This window comes from Phoenix dactylifera, chromosome 1 (assembly GCF_051530095.1).
Source record: "Phoenix dactylifera cultivar Ajwa chromosome 1, Ajwa_hap1_PhDact_Kaust_v1.1, whole genome shotgun sequence".
Classification (NCBI taxonomy): Eukaryota; Viridiplantae; Streptophyta; class Magnoliopsida; order Arecales; family Arecaceae; genus Phoenix; species Phoenix dactylifera.
The window spans coordinates 60,720,196-60,735,122 of record NC_143190.1 but is presented as its reverse complement, the minus strand read 5'-3'; the positions used below and the strand labels follow the sequence as shown (position 1 = coordinate 60,735,122).

Genomic DNA, 14,927 nt, shown 5'->3' with positions numbered 1-14,927 from the left:
AAAGAAAACACCTTATGAGTTGCTGAATAATAAGAAGCCAAATATATGTTACTTTCATGATTTCGGTTGTCGGTGTTTTATGTTAAACAATGGAAAGGACAATCTAAGTAAATTTAGTGCTAAGTCAGATGAGGGGATCTTCTTAGGTTATTCCTCATCTAGTAGAGCATACAGGGTCTTCAACAAGAGAACTCTCGTTGTTGAAGAATCCATTCATGTTGTTTTTGATGAAGCTAATGGAGATTCTTCTAGAAAAGAAGAAGATAGTGATGCAGGTATACTTGAAGACAGAATGAAGGAGTTCTCCATACAAGACAAACAACTTGAAGATGAAGTCAAGGAAGATACAATTCAGCAAGATGAAGAAGATCAACCTCAAGCAAGAAATCAAGATCTTCCGAAGGAATGGAGGTATGCACATGGTCATCCAAGGGATTTAATCCTTGGTGATCCCTCACAAGGGGTAAGGACAAGATCCTCTCTAAGAAATACTAGTAATTATCTTGCTTTCATTTCACAAATAGAGCCTAAGTCACTAGAGGAAGCCGAAAAGGATGAAAATTGGATAAATGCTATGCAAGAGGAATTAAATCAATTTGAAAGAAATCAAGTTTGGACTCTAATGAAAAGACCCCCTAATGTTTCAATCATAGGCACCAAGTGGGTGTATAGAAATAAACTAGATGAAGATGGAATAGTTATAAGAAACAAAGCTAGACTAGTTGCCAAAGGCTATAATCAGGAGGAAGGAATAGATTTTGATGAAACTTTTGCTCCTGTTGCTAGGTTAAAGGCTATTAGGCTACTTTTGGCATATGCTTGCTTCATGGATTTTAAACTCTATCAAATGGATGTAAAAAGTGCATTTTTAAATGGTTATATAATGGAGGAAGTTTATGTAGGACAACCTCCAGGTTTTGAAAACCACTTACATCCAGATTATGTTTATAAATTACATAAAGCATTGTATGGACTGAAGCAAGCCCCTAGGGCATGGTATGAAAGATTAAGTAATTTCCTAATTGAAAATAAATTTAAGAGAGGAAATGTAGACAAAACCCTCTTCATTAAAAAAAAAGGAAATGACTTATTACTTGTACAAATTTATGTGGATGATATAATTTTTGGTGCTACTAATGATAGTCTTTGTCAAGAGTTTGCCAAGCTTATGCAGGGAGAATTTGAAATGAGCATGATGGGTGAGCTCAACTTCTTCCTTGGGCTACAAATAAAACAATCAGAGGAAGGCATCTTCATCAATCAGTCCAAATATATCAAGAAAATGTTAGAAAAATTCAAGATGAAGGATGCAAAGGAAATCAGCACACCCATGGGCTCAAGTTGCAAGCTTGACAAAGATGAAAAAGGTAAAGTATAGACTGCAAATTGTACAGAGGTATGATAGGCTCTTTACTTTACCTTACTGCTAGTAGACCAGACATATTATTCAGTGTTTGTATGTGTGCTAGATACCAAGCATGTCCTAAGGAATCACACTTGCAAGCTGTTAAAAGAATTTTTAGATATCTAGTAGGGACATCTAATGTAGGCTTATGGTATTCTAAACAATCTGACATAAATTTAATTGCTTATTCCGATGCTGATTTTGCCGGGTGCAAACTCGACAGAAAAAGCACAAGTGGCACATGTCAATTCTTGGGTGCTAGTTTGGTTTCTTGGTTTAGCAAGAAACAGAATTCAGTTGCCTTGTCCACAGCTGAGGCTGAGTACATTGCAGCTGGAAGCTGTTGTGCCCAAGTTCTATGGATTAAGCAACAACTTGAAGACTTCGGTATCAAAATGGACAATATACCAATTAGATGTGATAATACAAGCGCAATTAATTTAACAAAAAATCCTGTCCAACACTCAAAATCAAAACATATAGAGATTAGGCATCACTTTATTAGGGATCATGTGCTGAAAAATGATGTGATGATTGAGTATGTATGTACTGAAAATCAATTGGCCGATATCTTTACAAAGTCCCTTTGTAAAGATAGGTTCAACTATTTAAGGAATGCTTTGAGCTTGTATGATCCTAGCAAATAAATTGAACTTGTATTGCAATGCTTTGCTACTCAAACTAATAATCCATCTCAAAGTCACAAATAGCAAACCTAGTATCTATTAAGTGAAAGCATGAATCTATCTAAGTTAAATGACGAACTGTTTGACTTTCCGGAGGATGGTTACCCTCCCTTGGACTCTTCATGGAGATATTTTCAGAGCCTATTTCATAGGTATTCGAAATTTGGTCAAACATTCCTCATTTCAATATTAATAATTCAAAAAATTATTATCAAACTTTTATAGGGTATATTATTAAAGGGAAGGATCGCAAACAAACTCACTCTATATTCACCAAAAGAAATCATGTTGATTAGTGTGGTTAAATAAAATAAATTGGGAAAAGATAGAATTCAGTCTGAAATTTTTCAGTGCCGGAGACGTCTCTGGCAAATCGGAGAGACGTCCCCCCGGCGAGACGTCTCGCGTTAGTCGCGGAGACGTCTCGGGGACCGAACGAGGGTTTTTAAAATAGGTCGAAACAGCTCGAGCCGACCCGAGCTATCTCTTTCGTCCCCAACAAAATACAAAACCCTAGCCTCCATTTTTCTCTCCACCTCAAACCGAACCAAAACTCCCCATTTCCCTAGGATTTCCGAGCCATGGCACCTAAAAGAGCTAGGAAAACAAGTGGGAGGCGTCCTAGGGTAGCGACCGATGCCGAGGAACGGAGGGAAGAACCTTCTGCACCGTCTCCTCCGGTTGCTCCGCCAACCACGACCATTTCCTATGCGAATCGCACAGTAACCATGGGTAGGTTTATAGATTTCCATTTTTTAGAGAGTGAGGGGTTCTCTATTGGAGAGAGACTCCGTGCCCAAGGTTGGGAATATCTTTGTACTCTCAACACATCAACCTACCCCGGTCTAGTTAGAGAGATGTTTAGTAATATGGCCTTAGGGGACTCGGGGTACACTGCCTATGTCCGAGGGACATTGATAGAGATCAATGAGGATACCCTATCTAGTGTATTACAAATCCCTAAAGACGGTGAGGCTCCGACCTCACATCCCCAAAGGGAAATAGCCCTAAACCTAGTTTTAGGACGAGAGGACTGCGGCCCTCTTGATGTGGTTAACTCACAAGACCTAAATGCCGAGATGAGACTACTTTTGAGTATTGTCAACCGGGTCTTGTTTCCAAAAACCGGTCGCTTCGATTTTGTTTCGGAGCGAGATTTAGTCATCATGCACCACATCCTACTAGGGATTTCCCTAAATCTCCCTAGACTTATGCTGAACTACATTTCTATATGTCATAGGTATTCTAGGTTTAGCATACCCTATGGGATGATCTTTACCCTAGTATTCAAACATTTCAAGGTTCAAATTCCAGAAAATGAGCCTGCAAAACCCTTGAGAAACACCGACTACTATAATGAAAGCACAATGCGTAGAATGGAGTTTCACAAGGTAGATGGGTCTTGGGTCAAGGTACCAAAAAGAAAATCTCAAACCTTAGAGCCCGAGATCCCACATCAGGAGCCTGACCACCACTCTCCTCCACATAGCCATATGGCCTTCCCTGATGTACCCTCCAGCTCAGCTGGACCTTCCACATCTGTGCCTCCTCCTCCAGTCAGTGGGCCCTTCTCCCTATCAGAAGAACAGATGCGCACTTTAGCATCTGTAATATGCCAGCAGATGAGGGAGGAGATGAGATCGATGATTTCTGCTGAGTTGGCCCCCATCAAAACCTCACATGAAGGGCTTCTACAAGAGTTGAAGGAAATTAGAGCTCAGATAGAAGCTACAGCGACAGAACTAGTTCATGTGAGTGCCACCCAATCCTTCAGATCAATTGAGCTACAGGATGACTTGAAGAGCATATCAAAAAGCCTTCAAGAATTGACAAGCCCTGGAGGCAATGTGGGCACTGTGGTTGCCCAACTTAGAGGAAGAATTGAAAGGGCAAGCATTGAATTTGAAGCACTAGTGGCAGCCTTCCATCCGTCTCAGGGAGATCAGTTCAGAACACTGCTAGATTCAATTAATGCATTTATAGATGCAGCTGCTAGGGCTTATGAGCAACGTCGCCGATGAGGAACATTTTGTAGACATCTAGGGTTCATCTGTTTTTGTAAAACCCTAGGCTCATTTTGACACTTCTTTTGTATTAGGAATCAATACTTGTAATGATTTCCTCTTTTTTTAACCTTGTAATGCCTTCAAATGATTGCAATGACATATGAATGACATACAATTTCTCTTGAAATCTTGTGTTTGTTTCAAATCCTGTGGAATCAAACTTTGTGTATGTGATTCTGTGTTGTGCCATAAAAATCTCATAACATACCTTAAGTGTTCAAATTTGACACAATTTATCAATGCATATAAAACAGGGGGAGCACATCTTGTGATAACTATTTTAAACAAAAAGAGGAGTCTGAAATGAATTCCAAAACAAAGGGGGAGTGAAATGAATGCTAAATTCTTTAATAAAAATAACTTGAATATCCTTGAGTGGTTCATGGTAATATGCTGAATTCTACTAGGAATTGAGTTTTAAGTACCTAAGGATAATTTGTCCCCTTCATTGTTGATGACAAAAAGGGGGAGTAGAACCAATATGGATATTGGATATATTGGAATGCAAAATTTATGGAGTGTATTGAGTAGATATATATATATATATATGGAGTATATGGAGTAGAACCTAAATATGGAATGCAAAATTTACACTCATACTTAAAAAATTGAATTAGAAAAAGATAAAATTGAAGAATATTGGCTTTAAGATAATTGCCCTTCTGGAAAAGAAAGGGGGAGTCAAAAAGAACTTAGCCTTCAATTGTCTTTAGCATCAATATTTCATTAATTTAAATTTTAACTTGATTCAAATTCAGTTGATATGCTAAAATTGCTTAAGAGCTATTAAGATCAATCTTATGCATAAGGATAGAACTGAAAGTTGACTATTTTGAATTATGCACACTGTATCTAGCTCAAATCGAAACATTATACTTGTACATCTGATCAAATACTGTGTATATGTTTAAATTTCGAATTTTGCATATACTCAGTGTTTTGTCATCATCAAAAAGGGGGAGATTGTTGACCCCCTAATGGATTTTGATGAATACAAAACACTAGAGTATAATTCCATTTATCTTAACAATTTAATTGAGAATTTCAGGTGATTAATTAATAATATTGTTAAGAAATGTCTAGGCAAGTTCCCATAATTTTTAAGGATTTATTGAAGAATTTTTTAGTTGAAGAAAATAGATTAGGGACAGCCGAGACGTCTCCGGGTTGTCTCAGAGACGTCTCTGGCACAAACAGGAAGAACTGGCACGTCTGGAGACGTCCCCGGCACCTGGCGAGGCGTCTCGCAGGGTCGGAGTCGACTCTCTCAGAGGCGGAGTCGACTCTCTCAGAGGCGGCAGAAAGGCCGATTTCAAGGGATGCGCGCGAGTCGTCTCCACAGGACGCGGAGTCGTCCCCACGAGTAAAAAGCAGACTTCTGGAGTCGTCCCCGAGGTAGCGGAGTCGACTCTCTCAGGGTATTCCAGAGGATGTCTTTTTCGATGATAAGGCAGCGGAGACGTCCCCTGAAAAAGCGGAGTCGACTCTCTCAGAGAATTCCAGAGGACTTGTTTTTTGAAGATAAAACAGCGGAGTCGTCCCCGAGGCAGCGGAGTCGTCCCCATGCAAAAAGTGCAAACATCCCGAGACGTCCCCGTAAAGTGCCGAGGCGACCCTCTCAGAAAAACAGAAAAACAAGCATTCAAACGGTTCATCATCAGAGTTGTCCCCGTAAAGCGCCGAGTCGACCCCAAACAACGTCAAAAGAAAAATCTTACAGGCGAGACGTCTCGCGTTGAAGCGGAGACGTCTCCGGAGTGCCTGGGACGCGACTGACACCTTTTTGCAGGTTTGTTTGAATTTCAAACGTTTCTTTCTTTGTGTCTAACGGCTATATTTGCTTTTTGGGCTATAAAAGGGAGCTCTTAAGTGCCTTCCAAAAAAACTTCTCACCAACCTAACATAAGATCATTCAAGAGAGAAGAAAGAAAAAGAGGTTCAAGGGAGTTAGGGCATTCAAGTGAAGAAATCAAGTGCCTTCAAGCTTCCCAACTGATTTCGTGCTCAACTACTCTCTCCCGCTCGGCATTCAAAGCTCACATTCAAGCCAACGCAATCCACATCGGAAGAACCACCACTTCCCACGCTTCCAACGGCTAAAAGGGTTCTTCCGGGTTTTATTATTTCTCACTGTTTTATTTGCTTCTTAAGAGCTTTTGAATCCTTGTAAAACTTTTCATTATTGTGCTTGTTCCAGTCAAGGGACTTGGAACAAGGGAAAGGCGTCCCAAGCCTAGGTGAAATTGGGGGTGGTAGGGTTCGTTGTTAGCCCGGTGTAAAACAACGAGTTGGGTAGTGCACTCGCAAAACTACCGGACTGTAATCTTGGATTATAGTGGAAATTCCCAAAGGTGCTTTGGGGAGTGGATGTAGGAGCAGTGGAAGCTCCGAACCACTATAAAACCTTGTGTTTGCGATTGTCTGTTTTCATACCTCTATTTTTACTTTAGCTCATACATTTGTGTGTTTTATTTTTAATTGGACAAAAAGTTTTAAAACACCCAATTCACCCCCCTCTTGGGTGACCATCTCTGGGCAACAACGTATGGCTCAGAATGATACTATGGTTAAGCCCAATATGATGTGTGATCATTTTGTTTTATGGACTTTAGTGCACCTTGGATGTATAGGATTAAGTCCTATTTATTGTGGTACTTTTGGTATGTAGGACAGAAAACCCAATTAGGATTTTGGAGCCTTTAATGGAAAGGCTTCTCTATGTTTCCTATATATAGGCTAAGTCTCCCTCTCCTCTCCATATGGTTGATAGCTTGCCCCATTGACGGCTACTTTTTATGAGGAGCAAGGAAGGAAAGATCCAGCCGCTATTATTTCAGATGATTGAAGATCGTATTCAATATGTCTTCCGCATGTATATCTCTCAAACTTGAATACAGTATTATTGTGATTCTAAATCTCAGCATGTTATTTATTATTTTTATAATTAACAAGGGACACTAGAGAGAGAAAGATGGGGCTTTCCCATCTAAAGCAACAACCTAAAAAGTTGGAGACTTCTCATACTCATGGAGTCATCGGTCCTGTGGTTCAAAAAATATAAAATAAAACTGTGCACAGCATCCTCTTTCTTCCTTATTTCTATAATATATTTTTTACCGATAAACACTACATGGCCAGGTGATATGCATCAAGCAAATTAATCATTTAGTAAACCAATATACATCTTTAGGTAAATCGATACATAGTTTCTAGAACATGATGTCTACTAATGCACAGTACATGATCATGTGATACATACTTAGTAAATTAGTTATTTAGAAGCCAATGCATACCTTCAAGCAAATTGATACACAATTTTCAAAACATCATATTCACTATAATACATTATATAGTCAAGTGGTATATAGTCGTTGACTTCCTGATAGGGCTGTTAACGAGCCGAGCCAAGCCCGAGCCTCCGCAGGCTCGGCTCGGCTCGTTTCACAAATTTCCAGGCTTGGGCTCAGGCTCGCTTGGCACAGCCCGGCTCCGGCTTGAGCTCGTAAAGCTCGTTTGCCCGAGCCCGTCCCATCCCTATCCCCATCCCCGTCGGAGAGAAGAACAAGCAACCGAGCTCGGTTCGTCGTCATCCCCGTCGGAGAGAAGAACGAGCAGCCAAGCTTGGTTCGTCGTCGGAGAGAAGAATGAAGGAAAGAAAGAAAGAAAGAAAGAAAAGAAGAAGAAGAGAAGGAAGAAGGAAAGAAAGAAAGAAAAAAAGAGAGAGAAGAATGGACTCACCTTGTCGCGTGCGACGGCCGCCAGCTTCGGCCGCGAGCATCACCGGTACGGGCGTCAGCCGCGGGCACTGCCGAGGGTGCCGCGGGCACGGTCGTGGGCGCCGTCGGCTGTGGCTCGACCCTCCTGTGCGAGGGACTCCTTGGCTCCTCCCCTGATTCGCCGATGGAGGAGGGCTTCTTCTCCCGTACGTGGACTCATCGGCTCCTCCGCTGATTTGCCGATGGAGAAGGGCTTCTCCTTCCGTGCGTGGGACTCCTCGGCTCCTCTCCTGGTTCACCGGTGGAGGAGGGCTTCTCCTCCCCTCCTTTGTTGCAATGTCGCCGGTGGAGGTCTGGAGGAGTCAGTAAAGAGAGGAAAAGGGAGGGGGAGAAACGGAGAAGAAAGAGGGGGAGGGGCCTCGCTGAGTCGCTGGTGCTGGAATCTTCTTGAAAAACCGAGAAGATAAAAAAAAAAGGAGAAGGTGGAGGGAAGGGTTAACAGATTGGGTTCGGGTTAACGGGCTGAGTCTTAACCCGAACCAATCCAATTAGATTTAAAGAAATTAAATGGATTTGGATTAGCTCGGGTTGGGTCCGATTTAAATCCAACGGGGTTCAATCAGATTGGAATTTAAATTGATTAAGCCAATAAAAATTAATTTGGTTGAGTCCAAGTTTAATTGGGACCCAATTAAATCGTTAATTGAACTGAGCCCTCATTTGGGCTCGTGAGCTGCTCGGGCTCGAGCTCGGGCTCAGGCTCGGGTTTAAACGGGCCTCATTTTGGGCTCGAGCTTGAGCTCATTTGACTAACAAGCCGAGCTCGAGCCGGGCTTTTACTGAGCTGGGCCCGAGTCGAGCTCGAGCAGCTTGGCCCATTGACAACCCTACTTCCTGATATATACTACAAGTTTTTTTTTTGATACACATCTAACAATGATCTAATACACATCTCCAAGTAAATCGATACATAGTTTTCAAATTTTGCTTTTTTTTAGTATACACTATATGGCAAGGTGATACATACCAAGCAAATTAAATTATTTAACAAGTCAATACATATATCTAGATAAATTGGCGCACAATTTCAAAATATGATGTGCATTGGTATTAATACATAGTGTATAGTTTTATAACTTTGCTTAATATAAAAAAATTATATACATATTATTCATTAGATTCCTTGAACTCTTGTTGTAAAGATCTTGAAAAAGAGGAGGAAATTTGATGAAGAAAAAGAGATTTGGAAAGAAAAAGAAAGACCTCATGGATAGAATAGACGTCGTAACAATGAAAAAGATGGATGGAGAGATTTGACGAGGAAGGAAGAGGACGATGCATGAAATTTCATTCTTTTTATTTTTTTAAATTTCATGACCAACGATGCTATTAGTAGAAAAAGTTTCCAACTTTGGGACTTTCACTCAAAGATAGACATTAGAGAATAAACGATAAAATAGAAAGTCTGCACTATATAATTTTTTTTTTAGGTGCTCGCCCATATAATTTTTATTCATGCGGCGTCGAGCGGAACATGCGCGTCATATTTCGGCTCGATAGCGTTAATCGTTCTTTGCCACTTGTGGGTCGGTGGTCGCAGTTCTCATACGGTGAGTGACGGTGACCATATCCCGCTTCTTCCGAAATAGCGCCTGTATGTCAAAATCGCACGTACGATTGACCTCATAAAAAAATTTCGATGCGGGAAACCGTCGACGGTTGCGATGATTTCCCCCGTGCCGCCGCGGCAGCAGATTGGAGTTCGCTATTTTGGAACCGACTTACCTCACAGCGGAAGGCGCGGGAAAATGACCAAAATCTCTTTCGGCGGGAATATCCTCTCCTTCTTTCTCCCTCCCTCCCTGTCCCTCCCTATAAGAATTCCCCGACTGCTGTATCGGTCTTCGATTTTCCCCTCTTTGCTCTTGATCGTCCTCTCGCTCGCTCCATTCGTTTCATTCCCTCAACCCTAATTTTGCAAATCTTGGAACCCTAATTCGACGATCGTTCCAAGAAATCCTAGGTTGGGCCAATCAATCAAGAAGAAGGGATGGACACAGAAGGGCTTTCGATCATCTGCGCGGGCCTCGGATTTGCCGAAGAGGACGAGAACGGGATTGTGACGGGCTATTCTAAGAGCGAGTATTGTTTAGGTGGGGTTCCGAATCTTGAAGACTTAATCTTGATTGATGCTCTTCCTATTTTCTTGTTCTAATATTTTCCTTTCTTGGTGATCTTCTTAGATAATTTAAAGGATCTGCAGAGATTTCTCCGACGAGATGATCCGCAGCGGAGAGATGTATTCAAACAGATTTGCAAGTGGAACACGGTGTCCCGTGATTTGATCCCGATCATTGAACATTATCAGAGCGATTGGCATTTGGTGATCGGTGCCGGTGATTTTTCTCTTCCTTTTCTTTTTCATTGAAAAAAAGATTGAATCTTGTCAACTACTTCTTTTTATCAGCTTTCTTTTTTTGTCTTTTCTTTGTTCAAGAAAGACTATTGCCACATTTAGTTTTGGTAATCAGTTTTATTCTTTCTTGAATGAGCAGTGAAAATTTTGGTGTTCCTTACAATGCCTATAGATCCTGCATCCGATGATATTGCACAGCAGATAGAGTATCTGTGGGATTTAAAGGCTGCAATGACACGTAATGTCACGGTTGCGGTCATAGTCTCTCTTCTTGAAGACCCGTTGGAACATCTGGAATGGTAGGGGTATAAGTCTGCATGCTTTTGTTTCTTGTTTGCATGATATTTGATTCTTTTTCCTTTGGTCTAATTTCATCGAACAATTTTCTAAAGATGTTAGACCTATGAATAATCAGACTGAGATATCATCTATGATGTTTTCTTGTGCATTTAAGAATTATGTGTTCAAAAAACATAAAATATGTTTATAGATATCCATCAATTTTGGGACCAATTGAAAGCAAGAAAAAGAAAGACATGCTATTAGTTAATTAATATGTAGCCTACATGATTTTCTCTGCTATAGGATTGGAAATTAATCTCTTATTGACATTAAAGCTAGAAGACTAATTATGATGAACCTTCATGAACACCAATTGATACCTTTGTTGGCTAAGCTTATATTCACTGTTGTCTGATTCTGGGACCAGTAGCTGGCAGCATTATGTGTCTACGTACGTTCTTTACTAGTTTAATAAACAAACAGACACTATACATCATGTGCAGTCAGTAGTATACATGCATTTAAACACACTTTTGAGTCTTTAAAATTCAGACCCTTTATTTGTTTCATAGTTTTTGTCGTACTGTTCTTTTTATTTTCACTCACATATAATGGATAACTAACTCTTACAATTCCAATCTTATATTTCCTGTTTCAACATTGGATGTCAACCAGCAATGCATTTACAGAGGACGACTGGAAGCTGGTTCAGCTTGTGCTTACCCTTTTTCGAAACCTCCTAGCCATCCAAGAAATTACATTGCAGCAGAAGACATCTGGATCCGCTACTCAGTTTATGTGTCTGACAGATAGATTTCTGGAGCTCATGTTTCAGGAGAATGTTATGGACTTGATCTTAGTACTCACCCAGCATGTTGATTCTTCTGCTTATCTTCAGCAAGACAATTTGCTTTTACTGGAGATTTTCCACTATATTGTTCTGGGTCGGGACCCAGAGTTGATTGCTGGAGCTTCAAGACAGGGTTCCAAGGTCTGTTCCCATCTTTTTCCTTCTGTCTGTGGCTATCCCTGTTCTTCTAGTACTTCTCTTTTGAATTTGCATATTATTGATGCAATTTTTTTACAAAAATGATAATGTAGTATGAAATAGAGCAAATTTTGCAAGTTGATTTATACTTGTAATAGAAGAATAACTCCCAAAAAAATATTGCAGATTTTGTTTAATGTCAGTGCATTGTCATTTTTTTGGTGGAGAGTCAATATCCCTCTAGTCCTATTCTTGATGCTAGTTAGGGATGAATGTGCGAGCAGTCTATATAATATATGTGAACAATATAAGTTAGTATCTCTAATTCTATATGTGATTTTGATAATTAACTAATATTCTGTTTATTATATGTCTCACATATTGGTACGATCTCAATCTCCTGTTTTTTCTGAGAGTCTCTCATTCCAGTCCTGGCATCATTTTGTATGAATAGCCATTTACTGGTTGATGGAGAGGTTTGGCTGTTGACAGTATCGCTTTAGTAAATATTTTGAATTTATCTTATATCTCATGTTTCATTATTGTACAGTTTTGACTTCCGAACAGCATCACTGCTTAAGCTTGATAATTATTAACCTTCCAATATATGGTTTGTAACTGGTGCCTTGTTTCGCTTGCAACTAGGAATTCCATGTAAAAGTGGCATTTGTGTGCAGGTTACTGGAGATATCACAACTTCTGTAGATTCTCTCAGGTCAATTATGGAGGAGGAAGGGATAAAAAGAAGGAACATGAGGCTAAGGAACTTTGAACGTCATTCACAATTTAGTGGAACATTTACCTGCCTTACCATGGTATGAATTTTGGCCAACTGCCAGATGGCATGAGGAGATTATTTGCATTCTAGCCAGGCAACTGATTTTGTCTTTGTTATCATTATTATTATTAATGTTACTGCTGCTTTTCTTTAATTGCTGTTAGGATGGCTCTAAAACATTATTTAAAGGCAATCCATCTTCTGCCTCTGGAAATGGCTTGCTAAATGTTCGTAAGGTTCAACGAGGTCCATTAAAAAGAACTGCATGGGATCATGGGAGCTTGTCTTTGCCAAAGGAGAGTACTTTGGAGTTGTTACACAACTTCTTGAATCAGTTTCTATCAGGAGGCTACAATGGTAGGTTTGCTGAAATGAATATTTTTGACATCTTGGTTTCAATTGCTTGCCATATTTCTCTTTTATGTATTCTCATGCTGACCTACTGCTCAACAGTTTTGATGCAGTCCCTTCGTGAAGATATCAATAAGGAGCATCAATCCATTCAGAACACTGATGTCATTACATTTTTCCAGCTTGCTCGTTTTGTTTTAGCTTTTCAATATCGGAAGGCCTCAAGTTCAAAGGTGGGAATAGAACCGAGGGTTTGAAACTTTGAATCATATCTTTATGTACTTTGGTCCTACTGATTAGTTTCAAGCATAATTAGGCGATGACTGCATGTGCTTAATGCTCCTTGTAGAATTGTTAAGTTAGAGTTTCTTGTAACATGATACTCTAGAAAAACAGCAACATCTTTTGTCTCTGTTGGTATCTCAATGAATGCTTGCTATCAAGGAATTTCTACATTTAAAAGGCTCTGCATTTTGGGGGAGATTTTTTTACATGATGATCCAAATGCAAACCACATTAGAGGAGGAAAAGGAGCAAGTAAATATAGAATAATCTTTTTCATGTTTTAGAGATGTAAGGTTTAGTAACAAGGGGTTTACTGTTTCCCTATGTTTCGCCGGTCTCTTTGTTTTAGTCATGATTTAGCTGACTAAGGTTCTATTTGGGATTGTTGTTAGTAGAAGAGCTTTTGGAAGTAGAACTTCTGATATCTGGAAACTCACATTTTGTTCCTTATGATTGGACATCAATCTTTTGACTTGTGTAGATTTGTTGCAATGAACCATGTGTAGTTCAGTTGTCCGTGCATTTGAAACATTGGTGATGTTAATGAGCTTTTCTTTTTCATTGTGCTTTTAAAGTTTTATTCTTATGAATAGAGGAGCCATTGAGAAAGTTGGTAATTTAGTCTATGACAATGCAGCCATGCTCATGTTAATATGTATATGGAACTTTTATTTTCTTTTTTTATGCATGTATATACATGCATACCTGCATAATAATCACATATATATACATGCATGCGCATAAACACACACACATATAGATTGAAATATGTATGTATGCAGATGCATACATAGATTATAATATTTCTTATCATATGTATTTAGTCACGCGTCTAGTTAAATATACTTTATTCTTTCTTCTGTCTCCTGTCAATTAGCAGCGTTCAATATGTATTCAAATTATTTCTTCAGAAACCTGGCATAGAGGGACCTACATCTGAGGCTTTGCCTGACCACGAGAATGTAGAAAACCTATCATTCCATGGGAATTTATGTGGACCTATTGCAGCAACCATTAATGAAGCCATGTTCCTTTTAGTCATATCCAAGTGGCGTGAGGCTTTTGAGGGATTGAAAGAAACTAATAACCACAAATCTCTATCAGCTGCAGGATCTCTGATGAAAAGCATGGTGAGTACGCATACTATGCTGCTACTGCTTAAATTGACATTATAGTGTACTTGTTTAGATTTATCAACTTCATGAAGTGAGTTTAATTTCAATGCCCTCCTACCTGCGCATAATTGTACATATGTTCATATTGAAGATGCATGGAAGCACATAATTGTGCATTTCATGTTTGAGATACATTTTTATAAAGACAACCTGTGGACTGGACCTAATGCTCAGACGTTTATTGTTTTTTTTTGAAAAGAGGAACTATATTTTTAAGTTCCAAAATGAGTTTAAGAATGCAACTGATTTCTTGGAATGATTTGCTTGAATTAATTATGTGATTATCCATGTGTAATAAAAATAACCAAACAACTCGGTAAGAAAGATTAGCATAACAGAAATCTCCAAAAATATTTGAATTTGAAGTATAATGTTAATATTCAACATAATGAGAAAATAAGCAACCAGTATGTCTCATATGAAGTATCAATTCAAGGCTTTTTATACTTGAAAGTGACCCTTCAATTATCAGGATATGCATATTTTAGGCTGCAATTGCTGAAATTTTGTGAGGTTTGTGTAGTATGCCTTGCAGTCTAGTTTCATGTCATTAGAAAATATTGCCCGATGCATAATAGGTGATTTTATATATCCACAAAGTTTGTTGATGCCCCTTTTTAAAATAAAATAAAATAAAATAAAAATGAATCTAGCTGTGGGTCTTGCCTCACAATTGACAAAAGCATTAGACATGAATCTGTTAGCTCAATACTAGGACAGTCCTTTGCATCATGCCAAGCCACTGAATATACTTTGGTGTTTTGGGTTTGAGTACCAAT

General features: G+C 39.3%; 1 protein-coding gene across 9 annotated transcripts in view; it reads left to right on the top strand.

Annotated features, from left to right (window-relative positions):
• Nucleotides 1-9,670: 9,670 nt before the first annotated feature.
• The window catches only part of ATIM (timeless family protein), a 31,943-nt gene continuing 26,686 nt past the window's right edge, over nt 9,671-14,927 (top strand). For 8 of the 9 annotated variants that reach the window (XM_008803832.4, XM_088708443.1, XM_088708441.1 and 5 more), the window contains exons 1-8: nt 9,671-10,026; nt 10,117-10,269; nt 10,429-10,588; nt 11,247-11,562; nt 12,237-12,374; nt 12,502-12,694; nt 12,791-12,921; nt 13,885-14,103. In XM_008803832.4, the coding sequence (XP_008802054.2) occupies nt 9,924-10,026; nt 10,117-10,269; nt 10,429-10,588; nt 11,247-11,562; nt 12,237-12,374; nt 12,502-12,694; nt 12,791-12,921; nt 13,885-14,103 (1,413 nt within the window). In that variant the 5' untranslated portion in view covers nt 9,671-9,923. Of the gene's footprint in view, nt 10,027-10,116; nt 10,270-10,428; nt 10,595-11,246; nt 11,563-12,236; nt 12,375-12,501; nt 12,695-12,790; nt 12,922-13,884; nt 14,104-14,927 lie in introns of those variants that run through there. The other variant, XM_088708473.1, reaches the window with a different exon arrangement.